Source organism: Myotis nattereri (assembly GCF_964212035.1).
Source record: "Myotis nattereri genome assembly, chromosome: 10".
Taxonomy (NCBI): Eukaryota; Metazoa; Chordata; class Mammalia; order Chiroptera; family Vespertilionidae; genus Myotis; species Myotis nattereri.
Genome location: NC_138085.1, coordinates 52995299 through 53022652, shown reverse-complemented (window position 1 = coordinate 53022652; position 27354 = coordinate 52995299). Strand labels below are relative to the sequence as shown.

Genomic DNA, 27354 nt, shown 5'->3' with positions numbered 1-27354 from the left:
CTGCACACTTAGTCAACTTTCAAGAAATGTTTGTTTCAATGTCAAGGTTACCTGGTTTCAGAGTTTATTCACATGTATTTTGAAATTGGATGTAAGAGAAAATTGGCTGCACATCTTTTTGTGGCATGATTTTAATGGTCCTTTTGTTTCTTCATCTCCTAGATTATTAATTTTAAAAAAATAAAATGGTTGTTTTTGCTCTGACAGCTTAAGCTAATTTTCCCCCAGGCATATAATTTATATTGGATGTTATTGGTTACATTAAAAAAAAAAACAACCTCCAAAGATTGGGTGATCCTCTAAAAGAATATTTGTTTTTATTTAAAACTATGGTACATCAAAGTAAAGCAGTTACATTTTAAACAAATAAGACATAAAAATTTTTCACAGAACTGGGAGGGAGGGTAATTTGCTTTAGTTTACTGTCATTCTGGAGGCCAACAATAAGAACATCACCATTTTCTTTGTCTGTGAGCATCAAATATAAACTTGAAAAATTTAGTGATAAGTTAGTAAAGTTTTAGGGTTTACATTTTATTCAGAAATTAAAACTTCTTCAGTAAAATAACTTTTCTTCATTTTGCTCCACATCTTGAGGAATTCCTGAATTCAGGAATGTTATTATATTTACTGCATGTTATGGAATGAATGTTTGTGTCCTCTCGAAATTCATATGTTGAAATTCCAACGCCCAATGTAATGGTATTAGGAGGTGGGGTATTTGGGAGGTCATTAGGTCATGAGGGTGAAAGCTTCATTAATGGAATTAGTGCTCTTATAAAAAGGACCCCAGAGAGCTCTCCCTCTCTCTTTCTACCAGGATAGGTTATGAGTCTTCATTCTAGAAGAGGCATTTCACCAGAACCTGAACATGCAGGCACCCTAATCTTGGGCTGCCAGCCTCCAGGCTGTGAAAAATAAATGCTGTTGTTTACCAGCCACCCAGTCTATAATTTGTCCTAGCAGCTCAAACTAAGATACTCTATTTGCGTCTTCAAGTCAACTCCAATGTGATTTAGAAAGAATTTGTTTTCTTATCTCCTCCCTGTAGATTTCTCAATATAATAATTTCCTAGGAGATACCTTATTTATTTTTGGATTTTTGCTTACTGTTTTTTTTACATTCATAATCAAAAGTTTCTGACAAAATTAAAAATATCCTACAATAATTATTTATTATTATGTAATAAATAACCATAATAAGACTGATCATGAAAATAAACACAAATGTGGTAGATCCTCATTTTCTAAAGAAATATATCTTTATTGACTTTTTCCATTTTCTTACAAAGCAGTTATAAAAACCTCATTCATGCTATTCAATGTCATGATGGCTGCCTCCTTGTGAGACTATCAGTGGAGCTGTAGTAAGTTTCCTTAAGCACCACAGAAGATGATCTTTGCTTGGTCCCATTTTTTACAGAAAAGAATCCAAGTTTCACTGAATACAGTATGCTTAGCTCTCTTGCAGAAGACCACGTTAGTGGATTAATGTCTAATTTACATACAGTAATAAAGACAAACTTTGAATCTTTACAGATTAAATGCCCACTTCATACCATGGTGTAATTGTTTGTATTATTGGTGAGTGTACAATGTATAGGTGTAGATGTACTAGATATATCTATAAATAAAATAGTGCTTTAAGGTAACAATATTCTCTGGCTGATTTAAATGCCTCAGTGAACTCTTTCAAAAGATTAAAATGAAAATGGCCCCACTATTATTGTCAATCTTAACACTGAGCTTGTGCGGAAGGTTCCTATACTGCTGACTGTCAGCATCTCCAGGTCCACGATATATTCTCTTGGTCCTGATAGTGACTTCACCAGCACAAGCATTGCACTTACAGGACTTGTTTGCTAAAATAAAAGAAAAAAGAGGAAGGGAGAAAATAAATGTTTTTGAATTGAAGTTTTTATTCTTTTGGGAGTATACTCCCTAAAAGAATTAGGGGAAGCATTTTAAGGGTGGATAAAAGTCATTCCTTAGTCTTTCCTTGGTTCCAACTCTTCTTGGGCTTTATCCTTTGTCTACACATAGTCATCAATTCCAAGGAAGGAGCCTGCTTTTTTCTGTTTTCTATTTGCATTCTATGTTAATTTTCTCTTCACTTTTTTTGAGTATTTCAGCCTTTATAGAGACTGGAGTTCAGGTGAGAATCCAATAATTTCGGAGAAAGATAAATCATATATATATATATATATCACTCATATGTGGGATATAATGATCAACATAGTCTGATGAACAAGAATAGATCCAGAGACAAATGGCAGGGGAGGGGAGGGGGTTAGAGAGCAACCAAAGGACTTGTATGCATGCATATTAGCATAACCAATGGACACAGACACTGGGGCGGTGGGGGCTTGCCCAGGGTGGAAATGGCTGGGGGAGGGGGTCAAATGGGGAAAAAGGAGACATATGTAAAACTTTAGACAATAAATAAATAATACAATAATAAATAATAAAAACATATATTTTTTATTGATTTCAGAGAGGAAGGAAGAGGGAGAGATAGAAACATCAATGATGAGAATCATTGATCGGCTACCTCCTGTACACTCCACACAGGGGCTTGAGCCCGCAACCTGGGCATGTGCCCTTACCGGGAATTGAACTGTGACCTCCTGGTTCATAGGTCAATGCTCAACCACTGAACCATGCCGGCTGGGTGAGAATCTGATAATTTTTGAACTGGTGAAAAAGTTGTCATCTTTTATTTCTCAAAATTTACATTCCAGTAGATGAAGAGATATGTAAATAGTAATTTCAATAGAATGTGGAAAATGCTAATTTATATGCAGAAATGCAAGGCATGTATGAAGAGGGAACCTCAAGAGCTAAGGGAAGACTTTTGAATGACTGAGGAGAGTCACCCAGAATAAATGGAAGTTTTGTAAAGAAGTATATTCATTAAGCAATAAAACAATTTAAAATAAAATAAAATAAAATGGGTGCAGGCACTGCCATGGGAAAAAAGAAAAGAAAAAGAAGTATATTCAGAAGATGATGCAATTTCATTTTGATAAAGAATGTGATGGGTGCTGAAGAGTAGAGGGAGATGAGGCTGGAGGGGCAGGTAAATAAATGTGTGAATTTGAACACCAAGAGGAGGTCAGGGATAGAGACAGTGGATTAAGATTTAGCAGTCACTTCACTGAGTGTATTAAACCAAGGGAGAGAATATATCTGTGATAAAACTGGGTCTGACAGAGGCCAACATTTAGGGAGTGGGCAGAGGGGAAGCATTGAAGAAAGCTGCGAAAAAACAGATGATTGAGTGGAAAACAAATGAGTGGCCAGCAGTGTCTAATTGAGCAGGAGAGGCTGAGGGTGACTGAAACTGAAAAATGTAGCCCTGGAGTTAGCAGTGTGGATGTTGGTGTTGGTTTTTTCCCAGAGAAATTTCAGCAGAGTAGTGGAACAGACAATAGAGATGTGAGGATAGGAAGTGAGAAAGCAGAGACTATAACTGCAGACTGTGCTTTAAGAACCTTGGCCAGGAAGGAGGAAGAGAGAGAGGCAACCGAAAAGGATGGGTAAAGGATTTAAAGAGTGTGGGAAATTTGAAATCAAGAGCTGAAAAGAAGAAATAAAAGAAAATAATAGGATTGTTGAGGACCCATCTGAAGTTGAAGACTTATGGTATTACTAATCTGTGTGGACAAGTTGGGTATGAAAATAGATATGGATTATGGGATTGATCCAGGTTGCTGGTCGGGAAGTTGAGGTGTTGGTGACAGAGTACTGCAAGGGTCCATCAAATAGTTGGTAGACTGGAAGAAAGTGGAGGGTGAGGGGTCAGGGGATTAGCATCACTTTGGGTATGAAGAGAAGATAGGGTGGGAATGAGGGCATGAGAGAGAGGGAGAGTCAGTCATTAAGTGTGTCACTGGAGACTACGATCTGATATGAAACTGTTCTGAACGATAACTAAGTCCGGCGTGCGACCGTGGGATTGGTGGCAGAGTGGCATGAAGCCAAACATCATGGGGGATGAGATGGACTCACTGCTAAAACCTAGTCTCCCATCTCGTGAACTACTTACTGGTTTCTCCATTTCCATTCTTGCTTTACTATAATCTAGGTTCGACAGTATAGCCACAACCTTTTAAACATGAAAACTTGATAGTGATGCCTTTTCTTAAAACCCTTACTATGGTCTGTAAAGAATTGTGTGGTTTAGGCCTTGTTCATCTCTCCAGGCTCCTCTCAAGCCACTCTGCCTATAGTACTTGGAATTCCAGACCAGCTGGTTTTCTTTTTATTCCTTCCATTTGCTGGTCTCTAATTTCTAGTCTTCAGTTTAAAAATCAACTTCTGCTAAGAGGCTCACAGACCACTCCTGTCTTGGGTAGGGGTTGACTTGTTATGCATTTATGAGCAACTTGCAATGCTTAGTTGTAACTTTCAGCAAACTTGTTTTACATCTTGACTACAAGCTCCACTGGAGCAGGAATTGGCTTAGTTTTATTCACTGTTGTGTCTCTGGACCTAACATGGTGCTTGCCCCTTGTAGGTAACAGTATATCTTGAAAGCATTGATTGAATTAAACTCACTTAAAATATTTTTTGAGCACCTGTAATTGTGCTAGGTACCATTCTATGTGCTGTGCATAGAAGAGTGAACAGACAGCTAAAGTCTTGCTCTCATTATACTCACAGACTAGTGGGTTACACAGACAAATGAATACTATGCAAGTGTTGATAAGGCTATGAAGAAAAATAAAGCTCAGAAAAGGAGGACAGATATTGGGTGGGATGAGAGGAGGATGGTACTCTACCTCCAATTCATGTAGTACTTCTTTACAATATGTCCCCTTTTCTAGGGAAGAAGATTTTCTCAGTATTCTCCCCAAAGGAATATAAATAAAATCTTGTTTACTACAGTCCCTTTCAAGATTCAGGTCCAGTCTTGTGACTATCAAGAAACATTATTTGACTATTGCAGCCCACATTAATTCTTTGATGTATTGGACCACAGATTTAAATTCATACTTTCCCCTTCCTTTTTTTTTTTTATAGATGTTAACTTTTACCACATGTTTAAAGCTTTTTGAAATAAGGAGCTATGTATTACATGCACTAGCTTGGAGCTGAGCAAAAAGTAGAGGCTTAATTAAAGTCTGCTAATTGATTATTATGCATTAAATGCACTCCTCACAAGTGGAATTTCAGTGGAGAAATTTTGTAGGATTTTGATCCAAATACTTTTTGAATTATGTGATGAGAAATAATCTTGAAATGTCTTTTTATTTTCAATAGTTTTTTGTTTTAAATAATTTAATACTATTTAACTCTAGGATTATAAAAATTGATATGCTGTAGATCATTCATAAGAAAAAAGGATTTTACTTGGAAAAAACAGAAAGTATATTTGAAAACATCAAGTCGATAAATGCACTGATATGAATCATAAAACTTTTAAAGGACCATGTTTATTGCAAGGAAAAAACATGCTGAAACTTTACTTCACTGTTTGTTGATTCTGCTAGGAAATTTTATTTTCTTAAATTATAGCTAAAGAGTTCAAAATGGGAAATTATTTTTAAAGAAGATTTTTAGATGAACCTATTTTATTACCATGGGTTACAAATAATGTCATTTGTTTGGCTAGAATTATTAAATTGGTATTATCTAAACTGTATGAAATTCATTTAGAATAAACTTACATTATCTACTCTATCTCAAATTTAAAACATCAAATGTTACAGAAATTTATTCTTAGCTATGAGAAAAAAGAATAGTAATAGATTGTATTTTGGGTTTGTTTTTTCTCTTCAGAAGTTGGTCATGAGAAATTAATCATTTCTAATTTACTGGCAAAGAAACAGAATCACATAATTCTGGAACTGGAAGGGAACTTAATATAGCGAAGAACAGCATAAACATGTAAACATTAAAAATCTGTAAACTTTTACCACAAGGATGAATTTCCCAATTTACTTTTCATATTCTCAGACTGAAATATTGACTTTAAAATTTGATTAAAAATGAAGAGTGCCCAAAGAAGTTTTGAGAAAATTGTAACTGGATGAATAACATCCTTAGTGTGAAACAGTTACCATAACCCTATAAACTGCTTGGTGCGGTGCCATCATTTTCACATGCAGTGGTGAGCTATATTTAAAGTATGGCAGACTTTTAACCTAAAATGAACTTGCTGAGATTTTGCAGGAGTGGGTGGGGAGGTGTTGGAAGGCTGAAGTCAGGGAGATCTACTTGGAATCTGTTGGAGGGATTGAGGAGGTGCTAAGAGCAAGTTCAAAGGAAGAGAGGCAGGGGTATGGGGAAGCAAAAATATCCCGGGAGACACTGAAGAAAGAAATGGCAAAACTCAGAGAAAGATTTCAGACAGGCAACGAAAAAAAAAGGAAACACAATGGTGACCTCAAATTGTCTCCCTGGAGGTTTGCAAAAGTGGTACAACTATTGCCCTAGCTGATTTGGCTCAGTGGATAGCACGTTGGCCTGTGGACTGAAGGGTCCGGGGTTCAATTCTCTTTCATCATTGACGTTTCTATCTCTCTCTCTCCCTCTCCTTCCTCTCTGAAAGAAAAAAATATATATTAAAAAAAAAGAGGGGTACAACTATTGACACATATGTTGCAAGGGGTTGGAATCACTTCTTTGAGATTCTAGGTTTTAGTTCTATAAAAATGTAAATACTCCTGTGACTGTAACAATAAGAAATTCATGGTTTTTGAAAAGCCCCCCAGGAATTATTTTTTATAGGTACAATTAAAAACTATCACTAATTTTTGGTATCTTTTTGGAGAGTGTGTGTGTGTGTAGGCTTGTGTTTTGGTGGTCACACACAACTCCATTAGAGTCTACAACTTGTTATCTGAATGATTTTAGAGAAGCTACTTAATCTCTCCGAGTCTCACTTTTCTGTAAAAAAAATGGAGGTACATATTTAATATCTAACAATGTTAACAAGAGGATTGAATGAGTTAATGCACACAGGAAGGCTTTCAGTGGTTCTCAACCTTCCTAATGCCGTGACCCTTTAATACAGTTCCTCATGTTGTGGTGACCCCCAACCACAAAATTATTTTCGTTGCTACTTCATAACTGTAATTTTGCTATTGTTATGAATCGTAATGTAAATATCTGATATGCTATATGTGTTTTCCGATGGTCGCGACCCACAGGTTGAGAACCGCTGCCTTAGATAATACCTGCACATAAAGACACTTTAAATGTTAGCTTTTCTTCCATATGAATACTCCCAAACAATAACAACAATAACAACAACAAGCCTGAAACTTTCTCAACAGCGAAGGCTGCCCTCAGGATACTTACTCTTAGGTAGAACTCTCCATTTTCATTTCCAGCTTTAATCTGAAAAGTATTGATAGTGTTGGCATAGATAGTTGTGGCCTGTATCTGGAAGATATCTGATGGCACAGACCTATCAGATCGAATGCTCATATATTTGTAGACTATGGACTGGGGGAGTTCTCGGCATACTGCATTTGAGACTGGGCAAACACATCGGCTGCAAAGGCAAACAAACATATTCAACATTTTGGCTTGGTAAGACCAGAAAATTCTTACTTTCTGAAATTTTTATTTTTCTTACTTCTCTGATGTTAGAACATATGGATCTTGACAAGGATTTCGTGGGTAACAACGGAAGCCGCCATGATAATTCCAACACATTTCATCTTCCCGACATTCATTTGTGGTCTCACACTCATTTATATCTGTAGAGACATAGGGTCAAAGAGTTTACTGATCTAAGTAAATTGTTTAAGTGGCAGGTTCAGGTTTTTAAGGAAGGAATCTGGACAGTGTTTAATTTGTTTTTAGATAAGAGACTGCATTTATTTCAGTTTATTGCATTTAATTCAGCATAGATGCAGCTGAGCCACTGTAGAAAAATTGATATGTGTCATTTCATGATACGTTATCAAGCACCTATTGTTAATGTGTTGAATTCAAAGCCAAATGCTGGTCATTGATCCTGCTTATGTTAAAAGGAAAAACACCACTTCTTGCCCTCAGGGAGGTTATAATTTAGTTAGGAATATAGATATGGCAAATAGTAATTTATATATATAAAAGCCTAATATGCAAAGTGTCCCCTTGGGAGTTTGATCGCTTGCTATGATGTGTGCTGACCACCAGGGGGCGGTGCGGAATGAAGGGAACCCTGGCTGGCAGCCAGCAGCCTCTAGGGACCCTACTTGTGCACAAATTTCCTGCACTGGACCTCTAGTTATAAAATAAAATTGAATTAAATAAGAGATTGAAAAGTGCGCTAGAAGATTAGAAGCAGAATTGAATAATTATGCCTGGGGAACTAGGGAAAGCTGAAGGAAGAGGAGGCACCTCAACTTAGCCTTGAAGGGTGGTGGTTGGGTGGGATTTTCATGGTTGGGATGGGAGGGGCCTTCCAGGCTGAGAAAGCAGCAAGCTAAGACTATGGGGAGGGCAGTTCACTGTCTCAGAAGCTTTGGAGAAAGGTAGAAGCTAGAGATGCGGTTTCAGTAAGTTCTCCAGGAAAGGATTATACTCTCCAGAGAATGCAAAGCACAAGAATGGAGCTATGAAGTGTTCCACCTTGTAGAGCATCCTATCTAATAAAGAGGGAATATGCTAATTGACCCATACACCATCGCAAAGATGGTGGCGCCCACAGCCAATAAGGAGGGAATATACTAATTGACTGTCACACCCTCAAAGATGGCAGCACCCACAGCCACAAGATGGTGGTGCCCAGTCCCCTCAGCTCTGCCAGAGCACCCAGGGCTGGCCCGAGGTGCAGGCAAGCCTCAGATCGCGGCTGCCCAGCTGCCTAGGGCCAGCCAAGGCTCTGGTAACCAGGGCTGGCTGAGGCTTGCACTGCCAGCAGTGGCAGCAGCAGAGGTGTGATGGGGGCGTCGCCTTCCCCTGATCGCCGGGTCACCTCCTGCCCCTGAGGGCTCCCAGATGTGAGAGGGGGCAGGCCGGGCTGAGGGATCCCCCGTCGCCAGTGCATGAATTTTCATGCACCGGACCTCTAGTAGCTATATAAAAACAGAAGAGGAATTAAGGAAGGGACTGTCAGTAGTGAGAGGCAACACTGGAAAAGGCAGGTGGGGAGAGAGTAGTGTGAAGGAGGGTTGTGGACAGGCCACACTGCACAAAGACTGGTTTTAGATTTAGGAATTAGGAGCTCCCAGATAACATCTGAGAGAACAGTTTCACTACAGAGCTATTACTTAACAACAGCAACAATTATATTAATATCTACATTCCTATTAATGCCTATTGCCCTTTGCATTTGAATAGTGATTTAGATTTTTATCCAATATAAGCCTTTTTCTGAATCATTCTTCACCCACAACTGGATATTTTCATTTGTTAATATATTCATCCCACAAGTAATTTATTGAATCCTTGCTGCAAGCCAGGCATGGGCTAATTGATGGGATATGATTTCTTTCTCCTCTCTGAATTCTTATACCTCATGTTTTTCTTTTTGGACCTTTATTGCTTTCTGCTTTACATTATTGAAATATGCATATTTGTCTTCACCCTTCTACTAGCTTGTAAACTCCCCAAGGTCAAGTGCTATCAAATGCATCTTTATATCTCTTCATCACCTAGAATTAATGCACTGGGGGCACCTGAATTTTTAAGAAACATTAAATTGAACTAAGTTGCTCCTCACACAAATTGCATGGAGATAGGTGAGAAAGGTATTATCTCTACTTGACATGGAGGAAAGACAAATAAGGATTAAGTAGCTGACCCAAGTTCATAGTTAGTGAAAGGCAACTTTCCACTGCAAGGTACTGCATCCTTTCCACTGTAAGGTAATTCCATGCCTTGTCTTTTAGGGAGAGAGAGAGAGAGAGAAAAAAAAAAAAAGACCATGCAACAACTTTCTTATAGTTTCCAAACTGGCTAAAGCTATCTGGAATCCAAAAGAAGACTGGAAAAGCTCTGAGGTTTCCAAGAGTCAGTTATAAGAAGTGTCTTCTTTTGGACTTACTATGCTAACGAAATAAATTCCTCAATAGAAATCACAATAATGTTGTCTTTTCATTATTTTTCACTTAAAAAAATAAAGATGCTGTTTAGCTACAGGGAAAACTAAGACTGGTTTGTTATATGGAGTCTAACAGCAGCAAAAATAAATTTTATGTAATAATTTAATGTATTTTAATTTAATTAATGTTATTGAATTTAGAGCCTAGCATAATTTACACCTTAATCATTCTGGAAGGTTTTCCAGAAATTATTAATAGTATTAAAAAATTTTATAAGTGTGTCTATGTTTATGTATATTCTCTTTGTGTCTCTATTTTTCTGTCTTCCTCTCTCACTCTCGTATTTTCCACTCCCCACTCCCAACCCATTTGTATTTTTGCAAGACCATGGAAATGAGAAAAGTTATCTCACCCTCAAAATAAGCCTTGTGGAGAAATGTAAGAATTCTAACTCTTTCAGTTTTACTTCAATATGTGGATGAGGTGGGGAAGAAATGGTTTTGGTGGGGAAAACCAATTGCTTTGAACTTTAAAAGAATCTCTCTCTCTCTCTCTCTCTCTCTCTCTCTCTCTCTCTCTCTCACACACACACACACACACACACACACACACACACACACAAACACACATGTTTTGGCTTAGCCAAACATTCTGAAGCTGTATATCTTCAAGACACAACATCATTCATCTAGCTCTGGCTGGGTAGCTCAGTTCGTTAGAGTGTCGTCCTAATACGCCAAGGTTGCAGGTTCAATCTCTGGTCACGGTACATATAAGAAGCAACCAATGAATGCATAAATAAGTGGAACAACAAATCAACGTTTCTCTTTCTCTCTTTTATTTTCACTAAAATTAATAAATAAAAAATTAAAAAAGATATAACATTCATGAATCTCCTATTTAAAATTTCAGTGCATTTTCCCCTTTAATGATAACAGATATAAATGTTTTCAGGTATACAGACTAGACAGGTAAGATTCTGCTGTACATTAATTTGCTTCTGTCTTTTGCTGACTATCAAATCCATTTATGATAAGAAACACATAGATATTTGTTTGAAAGACTCCAGGGAAAATTAAGATGTCCCAGTGGCTAACATTTTTCAGCATGTAATATTCATGTTAAAAGTCTCAATTAGGGTTCGGAGAGTAAAACCATTGGAATGCAATGTTTTTCCACAATTAACATTACAGAGTCTTTAGTAACTTGGAAAGGGGTATAAAGATGTTCATTGTGAGGTGAATGACATTCTAATTGTGCTCATATTTGGTGGTTGGAACCTAGTTGAATGCTCATATGCATACTAATAAACTGCATATCAATAGATATTCCTCTGAGTTAGTATTTTTTCTGTAAAATCATGATACAGACTGAGAATCCTGTGTCTCCTTTCTTTAATCTTCTCCTTTTTTAACAAGATTTGATTACTGTGTGCCCTCTCTCTATTTTGATTAAAAAGGACTCCCTAGAGAAGATTTGCTACTGGTCATTTACGTTGCTAGGTAACTTTCATAAAAATTTGTTGAATTATGTAGTGCTTGTACTTTACAAGTAATTTTTATTCTGTTTCCTCCCTCAACTTCTTTTCCAAATAGGAAAGCTGAGACTCAGAGTCTAAGTTTGATAATTTGTTCAAGATTGTATCGATAGAATGTAGTACAGCTAGGAATCAAACAGATTTCCTGTCTTCAAATTCAGTCATTTTTTTCATTGTCTCATTGCTTTATGTGAATGTGTTTGTACTATCTTTTCCAGGATTATCTACATTTTTTTTGTTTTATCTGAGCAGTATTTTCCCTGTCAAGCTACATGCAGCATTGATGGTAGGAGAAGAGGGTGCATATTTTCAGATCTTCTGGAGAGACTCTGACTGAAATCATACCATGTAGAGAGCTGCTTCTTCCACCTGTGTGTATGTGTGAAGATCACCTGAATGTTTATTTTAAAACTGGGCCCAAGAACATTAACTATTTTTGAATCAATAGTTTTTTGCCAAAGAATTCAAGCACATTTTAATATATACATGAGGCTGATTTTTTCAGTATCTAAACTACTTCTCAATTTATAATCTTGGTGTTTTAGAGACCCAAGACTGCTTTAAGGTATGCCTAACCCACATATTATGTTTATGTTCTGGACTCAAATTCATGATGAAATATTTTAACAATCAAATCTTTTCTGGTGGATGCTTAGGAGACATATCATATAGATTATGTAGGCTACATAGAAGGGATATCAGTATTTTATGAAAATTATTTATATTTTAAGAAAGAAAAACAATTACTTTAAATTTCAAGGAAAGTAGGTATTTATAGTAAACTAGAGGCCTGGTGCACAAAATTTGTGCACGGGGTTGGGGGTTGTTGTCCCTCAGCCTGGCCTGCACCCTCTCCAATCTGGGACCCCTCGGGGTAAGTCTGATAGGCCCACAGGGATTGGCCCCAACTGCCTCTGTCTCAGCCCCTGCCACCGTGGCTTTGTCCAGAAGGAAATCGAATGTCCGGAAGATGTCTGGTCAACCCGGTCTAATTAGCATATTACCCTTTTATTTTATTTTTTTTAATATTTTTTATTGATTAAGATATTACATATGTGTACCCTTTCTCCCCCCCCCCCCCCCGCTCATCCCCTCACCCCCCCGTTGTCCGTGTCCATTGGTTAGGCCTATATGCTTGCATATAAGTCCTTTGGTTGATCCTTCCCCCTTGCCCCCACCCTCCCCTACCTTCCCTCCAAGGCCCGACAGTCCAATCAAAGCCTCTCTGTCTCTGGATCAGTCCTTGTTCATCAGTTTATGTTGTTCATTATATTCCACAAATAAGTGAGATCTTGTGGTATTTATCCGCTCTCCAGTTCCATCGATGCTGTGGCAAATGGTAAGAGTTCCTTTTTCTTCTTCCTCTTCTTAAAGAATACCTTTCAGCATTTCATATAATGCTGGTTTGGTGGTGATGAACTCCTTTAGCTTTTTCTTATCCGTGAAGCTCTTTATCTGACCTTCCATTCTGAATGATAGCTTTGCTGGATAAAGTAATCTTGGTTGCAGGTTCTTGCTATTCTTCTCTTTGAATATTTCTTGCCACTCTCTTCTGGCCTGTATGGTTTCTGTTGAGAAATCAGCTGACAGTCGGATGGGTACTCCCTTGTAGGTAACTGACTGTCTTTCTCTTGCTGCTTTTAAGATTATCTCTTTATCTTTTGCTCTTGGCATTTTAATTATGATGTGTCTTGGTGTGGTCCTCTTTGGATTCCTTTTGTTTGGGGTTCTCTGCGCTTCCTGGACTTGTAAGTCCATTTCTTTCACCAGGTGGGGGAAGTTTTCTGTCATTATTTCTTCAAAAAGGTTTTCAATATCTTGCCCTCTCTCTCCTTCTGGTACCCCTATAATTCTGATGTTGGTATGCTTGAAGTTGTCCCAGAGGTTCCTTACACTATCTTCATATTTTTTGAATCTCTTTTCTTTTTTCTTTTTCGGTTGGGTATTTTTTGTTTCTTTGTATTTCAAATCTTTGACTTGATTCTTGGGATCCTCTTGTCTGCTGTTGGATCTCTGTAAATTATTCTTTTTTTTTAATATTTTTTTTATATATATTTTTTTAAATATATTTTATTGATTTTTTACAGAGAGGAAGGGAGAGAGATAGAGAGTCAGAAACATCGATGAGAGAGAAACATCGATCAGCTGCCTCCTGCACATCTCCCACTGGGGATGTGCCCGCAACCCAGGTACATGCCCTTGACCGGAATCGAACCTGGGACCCTTCAGTCCGCAGGCCGACGCTCTATCCACTGAGCCAAACCGGTTTCGGCTATTCTTTATTTCAGTCAGTGTATGCTTAATTTCTAGTTGGTCCTTTTTCATGTCCTCCATGGTCTCACTATACTCCTTGAGGGATTCATTAAATTTATCGGCGGTTTCCATAAAATTCTTGACAAACCTTATAAACGTGGCCTTGAACTCTATATCCAGTCGTCTGCCCTCCTCCGTTTCTGCCAATTGTGACCTGTTTCTTTGTCTCCGCATTTTGGCTGCTTCCCTGTGTTGATAGAGTGGCCCTGCGCGCCAGGTGTCCTGTAGGGCCCAGTGGCTCAGCCTCCCCAGTTACCTGGGGTGGACACTCTTAGTGCACTCTTGGTGCCTTGGTTGTTGTAGGATCACTGGGAGGAATTGACCTCCAGGCCAACTGGCTGTGGGAAGCAGCTGTGTCTGAAGTGGGAGAATGGTCCCCCTCTGACCACTGGGTACAGTGGCTCCTGGATCTAAGGAGGTGCTAATTCAGCCCCTGCCTGAGGCCACACAGCCGGAGCCACGAAGAGGCTCAGCTGTGAAGCAATGCAAGCCGCTGCGGGGCCTTGGGCCTTCTCTTCATATTACCCTTTTATTAGTATAGATACCCTCTATTTTTTAGTGAATACTCTATGAGATGTGCATATCTCATAATGAACAGGAGGGGGGCAATAGTTCAAATTGTTTGTTCAGGGTGGAAAACAATGAAAAGTCTAGGGTAGAGAATCCTATAATTCCTCCCTGCCCTTCCTGGTTAAACTGAACATAGCAGATACAAAAATAAACTTACCCTGACATGTTCTACCTCTCACCACTTGGTATCCCTGGGGGCACATACACGAGAATTTCCCAGGTTCATTGACACACTGATACTGACACAGGTAGCTTGAGGTTCTGCATTCATCAATGTCTGTTGAATCAGAGAAGAGCAGGGACACAGAATTGAAAAACTACTTTGGTAATATATTTTTTAGAAGTAATAGAGTAAAAACACTGCAAACTCTGAAACAGAAATACAATATTTGTAAGAATCTCAAGGGCAAATTCTAACAATATCAGCTCATTTCCTCTAGAACAGTAATTTTCAACATTTTTCATCTCATGACATACATAAATGAATCACTAAAATTCTTTAGCAAACCAAAAAAATATATTTTTTACTGATCTGACAAAAATAGGTATAACGTTGATTCATTTGTACTGAACAGTTATTGTTATGTTGGCTTTTGTGATTTTTAAATTTGATAATTTAAGGGAAAAGAGGTCAGTGCTCCTCACTAAATAGTGAAGTATTGCACGTTTTAAAACTTCTTATGGCACATCAGTGTGCTGTGGCATACCATTGAAAATCACTGCCTAGAACTTTATAGCACAAAGAGTTTGTCTTACTATTAGTTTTACTCAATCTTGCTGACAGTTTGTCAAATCCTGGACCTAACCATATGAACTAAGCAGAATGAATGAACTGGCTTATGATTGCTGCTTTTCATATCTGCAGAACCACCCATGATGCAGATTCACAATTGCATTCTCAGAAATTGGGTATCTTTGCTCCCAAGTTCAGCTGAGCTTTGAACTTCAAGTCCCATCACTGTGCTAGCTTCTAGAGATGACATCCTGACAGGGTCTGGCCTTCAGGGAAAGAATGCTTTGCATTTCTCAATGGTGATGCCCTTATTGTTTACTTAGAAGGGTAGAGGCAGGTGTCCAGATTCAGGCCCTTTTGGTTTTGAGCACAGCAGCATGATGCAAGGCCTCTCTGGGTGAGGTATGACCTCTGTAGCCCCAAGTAAAACAGGGAGGGTCCACAAAGAAGTCAGGGACATCAACTGCAGATGGCATTCCCCCAGGATGTCTTATGCCTTTTAAATTACACTGTAACATGCATGTGCAATGGACTCTGAAGGTCATCCCTTCAGTTAAATGGGCCTATATGCTTATGTGGAAAGTGACTTAAGATATGTGCCCAAGCTGCACACTGGCAGGAATAAGACTAGGGGCCAGGCCTCTGGGTTTCTATTCTAATGCTTCTGATAGGCAACCAGCATTTTCCTAACTTAAATATGTGTGCCAGTCACCCAGAATTAGATGCAAAATTTGACTCAGTGGGTCTGGGTTGGGGTCTGAGATTCTGCATTTCTCACAAGCTCCCAGGAGGTGCTGATGCTGTTTGCTGTTGGGTCAGACTTTGAGAAGCAAGACACCAGCACACCCTTCTGATTATTAGACCCCCCTTGCATTTAATATTTAAGTCATTTTTTCTTCTCCTTTTTCTTGATTGCATACTAAAAAGTCAATGTGGCAATTGAATTAACTGGATTTTAGAATAGAATTTTCATGAATAAAAATTTGTTTTCATAAACAGGTACATCTATATATATAAAAGCCTAAGCAACTATCCAACCACTCAACTGGTAGCTATGATGAGCACTGACCACCTGGGGGTAGACGCGCAGGCATGGAAATATGGAACAAACTGATGAATCTCAGAGGGAAGGGGGTGGGGGGAAGGTGGGAAGAGATTAACCAAAGATCTTATATGCATGCTAGAGGCCCAGTGCAGGGAGGGGAGGGTGTGGGGGAGGAGGAGCAAAACTGGCAGTCCGACATCCCCTGAGGGGTCCCGGATTGTGAGAGGGTACAAGCCAGGCAGAAGGACCCCACTGGTGCATGAATCCGTGCACTAGGCCTCTATTAATCAAATAAAAAACAGCAATAAAGAGTCTTATTAAAAATTATTTGGAAAATATTTTACCTTCACAGTTGAGCCTGTCACTACTTAGCTCATATCCTTGATTACACTGACAGATGAATGAACCAAGAATGTTGTAGCATTGCTGAGCACATTGATTGCTGGCATCACATTCATTTATGTCTGGAAGGAAAAGTCATATGAATTTATATATCTGTGTCTTTAAACATATCCTTGCTCTTTGGTACCCATGTCATTTGATGATAAGTGAATAATTCCCCAGGTGGATTCTTTGCCCTGCAGAAGCTCATTGGAGAACATCCATTCAGGTTCCATATTTGTTGGAACAACTTCGAGCATCTGTTGTATACTTCTTTTAGAAATACCAATTTTTTTTTTCTGGGAATGACAGTTATTTTGGGGTTTGATGAATCTTTCCAAAAGAATTTAATGATTCTAATAAATATACATTCCAGTATCTATTTTCTTTTATTGTTGCTCAGATGCAAAATGCCAAGTCTATAAATAATTGATATACTAGTAAGACATTCGTACTGATATGGTCTCTCAGCATGTTGTAGTGAAGATTTATCTGTGCTATTTATTACTTTTTAAATGGGTTCTGTTAAATTCCATTACAATTATAACATAAGCCTTTGAGACTCATATAGAGTTTTGCAATGCTCTAAAGCACTGAAAATATTGTGAAAAAGGCATTTTTTCTGCACTAGATTCTTTCCATGTCATGTCAATCTTAAAATTGTGTGCCGTGACATTGCATTCTGAAAGGGGAGAAGAAGCATATAAAAATCAAATGCGCTTTCATTGGAAAGTTTATGTACTCGAACTTGCAGTAACCCCGTTGGCACCTTCAGCTTTTATATCACACATTGTTGACTAATTGGTGTGTGCATATCAATGGATCTGTATTTTCTTTTTATACACCCACGGTGGAGAACTAAAACCAAGGTTAACAAAGTTTTCCATTCACATCTTGATGTATTTTAAGAAGCAGATTGATTACTGTCTTTTCAGCTTTATTCAGGGAAGTTGATGGAAACCAGTTCACTCAAGAACATAGAAAACTAGAAATACTGCAATGTGGCATGAGGTTTTTTTTTTGTTTTTTTTTTTGAAGACAGAAGTTAGTCAGGATGGGGGGTTCTCAAAAGGCTTACCCACGCAGGTATAGTTGTTGGCTGCCAACTGAAACCCAGGACTGCACTGGCAATAAAATGATCCTGGAGTGTTCACACATCTTTGGTGGCAATATGGAGGCATGGTGCATTCATCTATATCTAGGTTACCAGACACACACGAAGAAAACTATATTATTGAATATCCACAGCTGTTTGCTCTCAAGTTCTCAGAAAAACATTTCCTAGAAAAACTATCTAGAGAAGACATTTTAAAAGTGATTATTATTATTATTATTATTATTATTTTTAATTAGGGTAATATACTTTGGTCTGCAATCTGCAGTTAAATGAGATGTTTAGAACAAAGACTTCATAAACCTGGCTGGGTGGTTTGAGAGTAAAAGAGAGAAAAGTAAGACTATTTCATATATATATATATATATATGTATATATATATATATCATATATATATATACACATATATATATGATATATGTGATATATATATCAGTTTGAGGATCTAAAGCTTATTTCTAATGACAGAAGTAAAAAAGAACTATCGAAGACTCGAGTGATGCACATAAAACAAAGGGAAAGAAGGGGTAGACTGCTGTTTAGTTGGTGACTTTGGTGAAGTAATTAAAAGGTTCAGTATCTTGGTTTTTCTTTTGTAAAATGTGGATAGTAATGCTTACTATGTGTATCTTATGATGTTTCTGTGAGAATCAAATGAAAGAACATGGTGGAAGGAATATGGTGCTAACCAAAAGTGCCCTTCTGACACATTGATGAAGCGTTCCAGCCCGTGTCCTTCTCATATAAATATTTCCAACTATAAAGTGCTCAATTGAGAACTTGCAGAGTAGGATTAGTATCTTAGAAGCATAATAAAATTTCATTGACTCATGGCTCTACACTTTGTGACAACTCCAACATGGCATGTGTAATTTAAAATAACAATTATGAATGCACAATTTAAGACTATGTAGTGATACTATCTTATGGTAAGAAAAAAGCAAAACCAAAACTTTATGCTGAGCTCTTCTGGTACTTTAATAACAAATAGTGTGGAAGGCATTGTGCTCAAGTGGCCTCAGAGTAATCTGAGTTTGAGTCTTCTGGCAATTACTAGCTTGGTGTTAATCTCTTGGAGTTCCAATTTCCTCCTCTGTAAGAAATAGTAAAACATTGTGGTAGAACTGTTGGAAGGATTACATGACACAATGTAGGCAAAACTTCCTTACACAAAAAAGGTATAAACAAATGGAGCTATTATTGATAAGTTGCAAAATCTATTTGATTTAGTTTGAGTATTGAAACAAATGATAATGATATACACATGTTTTCCCCATCATTATTTTTTTTAATTAAATCTTTATTGTTCAGATTATTACATTTGTTCCTCTTTTCCCCCCCCATAACTCCCCTCCTCCCAGTTCCCGCCCCATCCTCCGCCCTCACTCCCCACCCACTGTCCTCATCCATAGGTGCACGATTTTTGTCCAGTCTCTTTCCACATCTCCCACACCCCTTTCCCCCCCAAGAATACTCAGTCCATTCCCTTTCTATGTCCCTGATTCTATCATGATTACCAGATTATTTATTCACTTGATTCTTAGATTCACTTGTTGATAGATGCATGTTTGTTGTTCATAATTTGTATCTTTACCTTTTTCTTCTTCTTTCTCTTCTTAAAGGATACCTTTCAGCATTTCATATAATACTGGTTTGGTGGTGATGAACTCCTTTAGCTTTTCCTTATCTGTGAAGCTCTTTATCTGACCTTCACTTCTGAATGATAGCTTTGCTGGATAAAGTAATCTTGGTTGTAGGTTCTTGGTATTCATCACTTTGAATATTTCTTGCCATTCCCTTCTGGCCTGCAAAGTTTCTGTTGAGAAATCAGCTGACAGTCGTATGGGTATTCCCTTGTAGGTAACTGGGTTTCTTTCTCTTGCTGCTTTTAAGATTCTCTCTTTGTCTTTTGCTCTTGGCATTTTAATTATGATGTGTCTTGGTGTGGCCCTCTTTGGATTCCTTTTGTTTGGGGTTCTCTGCGCTTCCTGGATCTGTAAGCCTATTTCTTTCACCAGGTGGGGGAAGTTTTCTGTCATTATTTCTTCAAATAGGTTTTCAATATCTTGCTCTCTCTCATCTTCTGGCACCCCTATAATTCTAATGTTGGTACGCTTGAAGCTGTCCCAGAGGCTCCTTACACTATCTTCGTATTTTCAGATTCTTTTTTCATTTTGCTTTTCCGGTTGGGTGTTTTTTGCTTCTTCGCATTTCGAATCTTTGACTTGATTCTTGCACTTCTCTGGTCTGCTGTTGGGAGTCTGTATAATATTCTTTATTTCAGTCAGTGTATGCTTAATTTCTAGTTGGTTCTTTATCACAACATCGAGGGTCTCATTAGATTTCTTGAGGATCTCACTACATTTATCGGCAGCTTCTAGACAGTTCTTGAGAGACCTTAAAAGTGTGGTTTTGAGGTCTATATCTTCCATTTCTGACACTTGCATCCTGTTTCTTTGTCTCCGCATTTTTTTATCTTTTCTTGGTGCACCCCCTTAGTGGTCTTTGTGCGCAGTCTTGTTGTAGTTAAGCCTTGATTGTTGTCGGCAATACCGGGGGTGATTTGACCTCCAGGCTAACTGGCTATGAGAGTCCGCTGTGTCTGTAGTGGGAGAGCTTCTGTGTTGGATCTCTAGGGCGGTGCTAATCTAGCGTTTGCCTGAGGCTATCCGGCAAATGGCTCTGCGCAGGGCTTGGGCAGGGCAGGTCCCCGGGGATCTACAGGGCTGGTGGAGCAAGCAGTTATGGCTGCTCTCAGTTCCATTCCTAGGGGCTCTGCCTTACAGAGTCCCAGCAACCGCTGCAAACCTCAGAGAGAAAGCTGCCTTCGAGTTCCGACCGAAGCCAGACAGTCCCGCTTCTCCGGTTTGAGTCTGGGTCCCTAGAGACTCGCCCGGATCTGGAGCTCAGAGTCTGAAACTCCCTCCCGTTTGAAAACAAGAACCGCGCCCTCCGCTGCCAGCCCGCTCCGCGCTTACTCCGCACCTTAGTATTTCACTTCAGCACTGCGCCTCCTCTGAGTCTGGGTATGATATTCTCTTTCCTCCTAGTTGTAGAATTTCCACTCAGCCAGCCTTCCTGTGGTTCTGGATGATGTCCGTTCCGTCTTTTAGTTGTTTTTTGAAGTGGTTGTTCGAGGCAGCAATCTCCGGCGTTAACCTATGCCGCCATCTTGGTTTTTCCCCCCATCATTATTTAGGTGTCTCAAATGTCACCTCAGGAAGACCATCTATGACCATCCATATAAAATGGCTTCTTCTGCATTATCTATTGTATTTCTTTGCAGCCTTTGACATGCCTTGACATTGTGTTATGTGTTTATTTGCCTCTTGTCTGTCTCCCTCACTATAATACATGGTAGATAAGACCTGTCTCTTTCTCTTGAGGTGGCGATAAAGTATTTTTGTCTGTTCACTGCTATATGCTTAATACCTGGGCCTGGCAATAGTAGGCACTTAATAAACATTAGTTGAATGAATGGAAACATCATACCAACTAAGAGCAATTTTATTATAGTTCTTCCTTGTACCCAGTATTATACTCAGGTGCTAGTCTCAATAGCTATTTGTATAAATGGTACTTTCTAATAGCTCCACAAGGGCTGTGATTCTGTACAATATGTTTGTTCACCATGATGTACCAGCACCAAGTACAGTTCCTGGCACACAATCAGCCATCAAAAAATATTTGATGAATAAATGATGTGTGTCTTTACAACCAGTAAACACTCATCAAACCATTGTTATTTGCTAGCATTGTGTTTAATGCTGCAGGTTTATAATGATGATCAACATACATATGTTCTATCCCTATTTACTATGGAAGGTGGGCATGAAAACAGATTACTGCATGAATAAAATAAAAAATAGAAAGTTGCATAAGGGACAGAAGGAACACTGGGCTACTCAAAGTGTGGCCTGCTGACCACTGCTGGTCCATGGACTATTTGGACCAGACTGTAACAGATAAGTATAGAAAATGAGAGTAGTTGTTTAGGAATAGCAATTTGATGTTACCACATCATTACTGTAGTTTGTAGAAAAATTAATCTACAACAGATAGAAAATTTACAAAATGGATCCATCAAAATTTGAGAAATAATAGTATAAAGGAGGGAGTGACTAATTATATTGGGGTAGATCATGGACAATTTCCCAGAGGAAATTACTGAGCTGGGATTTGAGAGTTAAACAGGAGTTTTCCAGGAGTGCATGTTCCTGGTGCTGAAAGAGCTTATGTAAAGGCACCAAAATGTGACTCTATGCGATGTATTGTATTGTGGGGAATTATAAGTAGTAGGGTAAAGTTGGAGTGGTGTTTTTTTTTTTTTTTTTTTTTTTTTTTTTTTTTTTGTGGGAGAGAGGTGTTCAGAGCTGGGCAAGGATCAGGTTAAGGAAGACCTTATATGCTCTGTTTAGGAATGTAGAATTTTTTCTATGGGTGGGAGAAATGCCACATGATTAGATTGAATTTAAGAATGTTTCCTCTTATCATCTCATAAGAGCTATAACCATATGTTCCATTCTCTTTGGTTCTTCCCACAGTAGTTTGGGTTAGTTCTTTTTCTGTACTTTTTATACTATTAATTGTTTATTTTCCTGACTAAAACAGTGGGCAAAACTTTGGTGTCTATCAAGTTTTCCACACAATCTTCTCCTAAATCACAGCTTCAGTCACTGCAAACCCTGGGCCTTCCTCAGAGGCTGGCAGTAACTCCAGCGTCTAGGAGCAGCTCATGGCAGGCAGAACTCCACTGGGGCCCATGAGGAGCTCAGTGTTGACATCTTGACATCAACAGCTCACATTTTTTGGAGAAAATGGATACTGGTTGTCAGTCCCCACGTCCCGATCCTCTGTTTCTAAGAGAAAATAAGGACTCTTCACTTTTCTGGGAAGAGATGGTATGTAAATCAATGGACAGAGGTGGTCAATTAATGAGTTTCATGACTCACAAACAAGCCCAGACACTTTAGTTTATCTCTTATTTGCCAGTCAGCTTCCCCATACTGTGTTTTCAAAAAAGGTGTCTAGGGCATCTCCGTGGTGAGCACTCTTCAGGGACTAAGAAGACAGCAGTAACACAAACCAGACCTGCCCCTGCCTGGAGGGAGCTCAAGTAGAACTCTCAAGTAGAGGTACATGCTGCACTTGGCTTTGCATTCCTAGCACTGCACCTGCAGCATGAAGAATGTTTAGTATGTTAACTCATTGAATAATGATAGCACACAGCTATTCAGTCCAAGACCAGGCACTATTCTAAGCATCCCCACACATGAGCTTCTGAAACAGGGGCTAGTATTATCTCTATAGTACACAGTGAAAAAGTGAGATAGAGAATGTCAGTAACTCACCCAAGTCCTCAATGTGAGTTTAGGGTGATGACGGGGTTTGAACCTCGCCATCTGCCTTATAAACTATGACACCAGTGAATGAAGCCTGTATCATTAGTGTTTAAGTGCTATGGTCCCCAAATAGATAATTTAAAATTATTTCTCAGTTGCTTTTATGGTCTCATTCACACTCCAAATTTCTGCTTTTGCTTAGTCTAATATATAACCAACACTTTGATAGCCAGAATATGCTAAACTTGCAAGGCTAGTTCGTTCTTGTGAATGTGGAAAATGGATTGGTATTCAATGAAAGAATAAACAGTTGTTGGCTATCATTCTCCAAATAAATACAAGTGCTTTGTTTTGAATGCCCGAGGTTTAACAATTATGATGCTCAAGACAGGATTTTGCTTACTGCACTGTTGTACTTACCCACACACTGCTCTCCTCGCTTCTGATAGCCTGGAGGGCACTGACAGGCGAAAGAGCCACGTAAATTGATGCACACTTGGTCAGCTCTACAGTTGTGCGTCCCTGCAGTGCACTCATCTATATCTGTTAAAGACATGCAACATAGAAAGGGTTTGAGTAGGTTGTGACCATGTTAATATTTCCTCCACGTTGTTATAATACTTTTCCTAAATAAACTGAGTTTTTACTTTATTCTTAAAATATTACTCTGCAATATTGTTATATTGGAAATGTTTAAAATGATAAATTATTTTTAGTGTTCAGAAAATAATGTGGGCCCTGGCCGGGTGGCTCACTTGCTTGGAGAGTTGTCCGGTACACCAGAAGATGGCAGGTTTTGATTCCTGGTCAGGGCACATACCAAGGTTGCAGGTTCAATTCCTGGGGAGTCTATGGGAGGCAACTGATTTCTCTCTTACATCAATGTTCTTCTCTCTCCCTTCCTCTCTCTAAACTCAATAGAATAAAAAAATAATTTCATAGATGCCAATGTGTACCATTCAGATATAAGAAATGTTAACGTTTTGCTGTGCTTGCCTTAGCTCACTTTATTGTGTTAAGAAATGAAACAGCCCTAGCAGGTTTGGCTTGGTGAATAGAGCATCGGCCTACGGACTGAAGGGTCCCAAGTTCGATTGGGGTCAAGGGCACATGCCTGGGTTGCGGGCTCCATGCCTAGTAGGGGGTGCGCAGGAGGCAGCCGATCAATGATTCTCTCTCATCATTGGTGTTACTATATCTTTCTCCCTCTTCCTTCCTCTCTGAAATCAATAAAATTATATATATTTTTTTAAAAAATGAAATATATCAGATATATCTAAAGCCTTACTCCATCCTCATACCTTTGCCCACCCACCTACCACTGTCTTGGAGTAGGCGTGAATCCTTCCCCAAGATGTTTTTATACTTTTAGTATACAGTTATGCACCCATTAGAATATATAGTATTGTTTTGTGTTTTAAAATGTAAATAAATTATATGATACTGTTTTTCCACCCAACATACTGCCTTTGAAATAATTTCTATTGACAAATCTCTAAAAATCTGCCAAATAAAAGGGTATAAATCAAACTTTAATATTATGCATTCCCTGTTGCTGTTTGTGTGTGTGTGTTCAAACTTTAGAAAGAAAGGATTTAATTTGGTCATATTTCTTTAGGAGAGATTGGCTGGTGTAGTGTAAAATACATATTTTCCCAAAACATTTCAGTTCTGGAACAATATAGTAAAGGTGACTTAAGTAATAGGTAGGTAAAAGTTTTAGAAAAGTAAAAAATGCTCAGTCATAGTATAATAACCATGTTACAATAAATTTCTGTGGGATCAAAATGTGATGTGAATCTGTGTGTGTACATAATATAAATGTGATTTTGGCATCTTTTAACAAGTTAAGACTCTAAGTATCTTTTGTTAAGACTCTAAGTATCATTCCAAAAAATATAGCCTTATAATTCCTTGATGACAAATTTAGTATAAAAACTGCAACAAGCTTGGGTCTTAGAACATCACTGTGGTAGACCCAGGGTGGTGCTTTGGGCTAAGAATCAGTAATAAAAAAAAATGAGCCATCAGTTAGAATTTATTCTTCAATTCCTGCCCTTCCCTTTAAGAAGCTCAGAATATTGCCAATTCATCTTTCTAATATTTCCAAGGAGATTTACTGCACTTACAGTACCCAGTGTAATAATGTAGGAAGTTCTGGTTATAAGAGGGTGGGTTGTCCTCAGATATGGGCTTAAATTAGCTGGGTGTGGAAATGATGATACGGGAGATTCCAAAAGAATGAGGGAGGGGAGATGAAAAATACTCGAGGGATATATGGCTGTTATTGGATAATAATCTACTAAAGCATCTACTTACATAGTTCTTTGTACCTGGTTTTTAAATTTTGGTGAATTTATTTTTGTTATTTTTTTTTTTATTTTGAAATTTATTATTATTATTTTCAAATCACTATCCTTTTTGGGTACTATGCAAAAGTGCAGCAATCTTGCTTTGAAATTATCTGTTCTTTTTTGTGTATTTTATTATTTTCTCATATGCACGTGATGAAAACATTTCTACTGAGGTTTCTTCAGAGCTTTATGACTTGCTAATGCAGTAATGACAACAGAATTCCTATTGTTTTATGTCAAGAACATTTGACAGCATTTGCAGTGATAACAGCCCTGAGAGATACTGCAATGTGATATTCAGTTGTGGCAGGTTTCCTCAGTACATGCTGGCAGAAGATCAAGGACTGGCTGGCTGCTGCATTTTCTAAAGGAGGCCTCACCAGTGACCAAGTCTTCTCTCTGCAAACTGCCTCCACACCATTACACTTCTGATGTCCTACAATTTCTTTCCTACTTTCTTGTCATTCAGTTCTGTCTCTTCGATAAATAGGGTAACATTTCCAGTGGAATTAATATATCATTAAGTAGATTTTAAACATAAGAACTGGGCCCCATGGACCTATTTTTCCTTAAGGACAGGCCCATTTACATCTGAGAAGGATCTATATTATAAAAGGCCAGTGGCCATAACGCTGTAATGACCAAACGACCGGTCACCAGGAGGTGCATTGATGGGTCTTGCAGTGCGGCGGGGGTCTGGGTCCTGTTGGCACAGCAGGTCTGGGTCTCGTGCAATTTCATGCACTGAGCCTCTAGTTATTTAATAAAAAATTGGGTGCATTAAAGTAATTTAATAAAAACAAACAAACAAAAAACAAGTAAAATACCACTGCCTCCTCTCCATTTTTTTGCTTTCTCTATCAAACAAACAAAACAGCAGTAGGACTCATCTCACCTAGCATTGACTACTAATATTTTTAATACATATTTACATGGATTCACTTTTAATTTAATTCTTTCAGAGGAGAAACTTTCTGAAATTTGATAAAATGCAGCTGCATGAGATTCCCTTTGTGACATTATTCCCAAAGACTTGAATGCATGCTTCATCATACACCTTGAGCTGCATCTGCTAGTACATGATCTGACTACATTTTCATTTATGGCTTCTCTGACTCGAGTTTATAATATTTATCCTCTCCTTTGCTCTTAGCAGGTTATCTAATGCTGAGAGAGAGAGAGAGAGAGAGAGAGAGAGAGAGAGAGAGAGACTGGATTTCTTTGAATTATCTTCAATTGTACTGCCAATTTATTGGTTTATTTAAATAAAACAATTTTATTATTTTTAAAATTGTACTTGGAAATATTGTTATGATATTCACAAACCATATAAGCCATATTAGAAAGTTATATAAGAAAATACAAAGTCATATAAGAATTTCTATACATTGTTAAGCTCTTTTATGCTTCTCTTTTCTACCTGTCTGCATTTCTATTTGTCTTAGATGTCAGAAAGTTCAATGTATAAGAAAATCACTAAAATATACATCTGTGTCAGAAACCCAAAGCAGAATGTCCATCCTTGTGCAGATGTTCCAGAAGATCTGCCTCCCCCAGGTATGATTATGAAAGCCCTCTGTGGTGAGGATGTCTGTAGTGGCAAAAGCAATATTGTATTCATAAGGAAAACTAGTAGCCCAGTGCACAAAATTCGTGCACATTAAAAGGGAATTAATTGCCCTAACTGGTTTGGCTCAGTGGATAGAGCATCAGCCTGCGGACTCAAGGGTCCCAGGTTCAATTCTGGTCAAGGGCATGTACCTTGGTTGCGGGCACATCCCCAGTGGGGAGTGTGCAGGAGGCAGCTGATCGATGTTTCTCTCTCATCGATGTTTCTAACTCTCCATCCCCCTCCCTTCCTCTCTGTAAAAAATCAATAAAATATATATATATTTAAAAAGGGAATTAATTAGTGGAGATATTTTAATATTGCTATTTGCCCTTTCTCTATAATAGAAGTGTGAGAGATGAAAGGAAAT

At 38.4% G+C, this 27354-nt stretch overlaps 1 protein-coding gene across 1 annotated transcript in view; it reads right to left on the bottom strand.

Moving 5' to 3' along the window:
* Positions 1–292: 292 nt before the first annotated feature.
* The window catches only part of EFEMP1 (EGF containing fibulin extracellular matrix protein 1), a 69959-nt gene continuing 42897 nt past the window's right edge, over positions 293–27354 (bottom strand). Inside the window, exons 5-11 of the mRNA XM_081101324.1 lie at positions 23442–23564; positions 17644–17763; positions 16529–16648; positions 14564–14683; positions 7589–7712; positions 7309–7504; positions 293–1862 (exon numbers count right to left, since the gene is read on the bottom strand). Coding sequence (XP_080957450.1) covers positions 1701–1862; positions 7309–7504; positions 7589–7712; positions 14564–14683; positions 16529–16648; positions 17644–17763; positions 23442–23564 — 965 coding nt within the window. The 3' untranslated portion in view covers positions 293–1700. The remainder of the gene's footprint in view (positions 1863–7308; positions 7505–7588; positions 7713–14563; positions 14684–16528; positions 16649–17643; positions 17764–23441; positions 23565–27354) is intronic.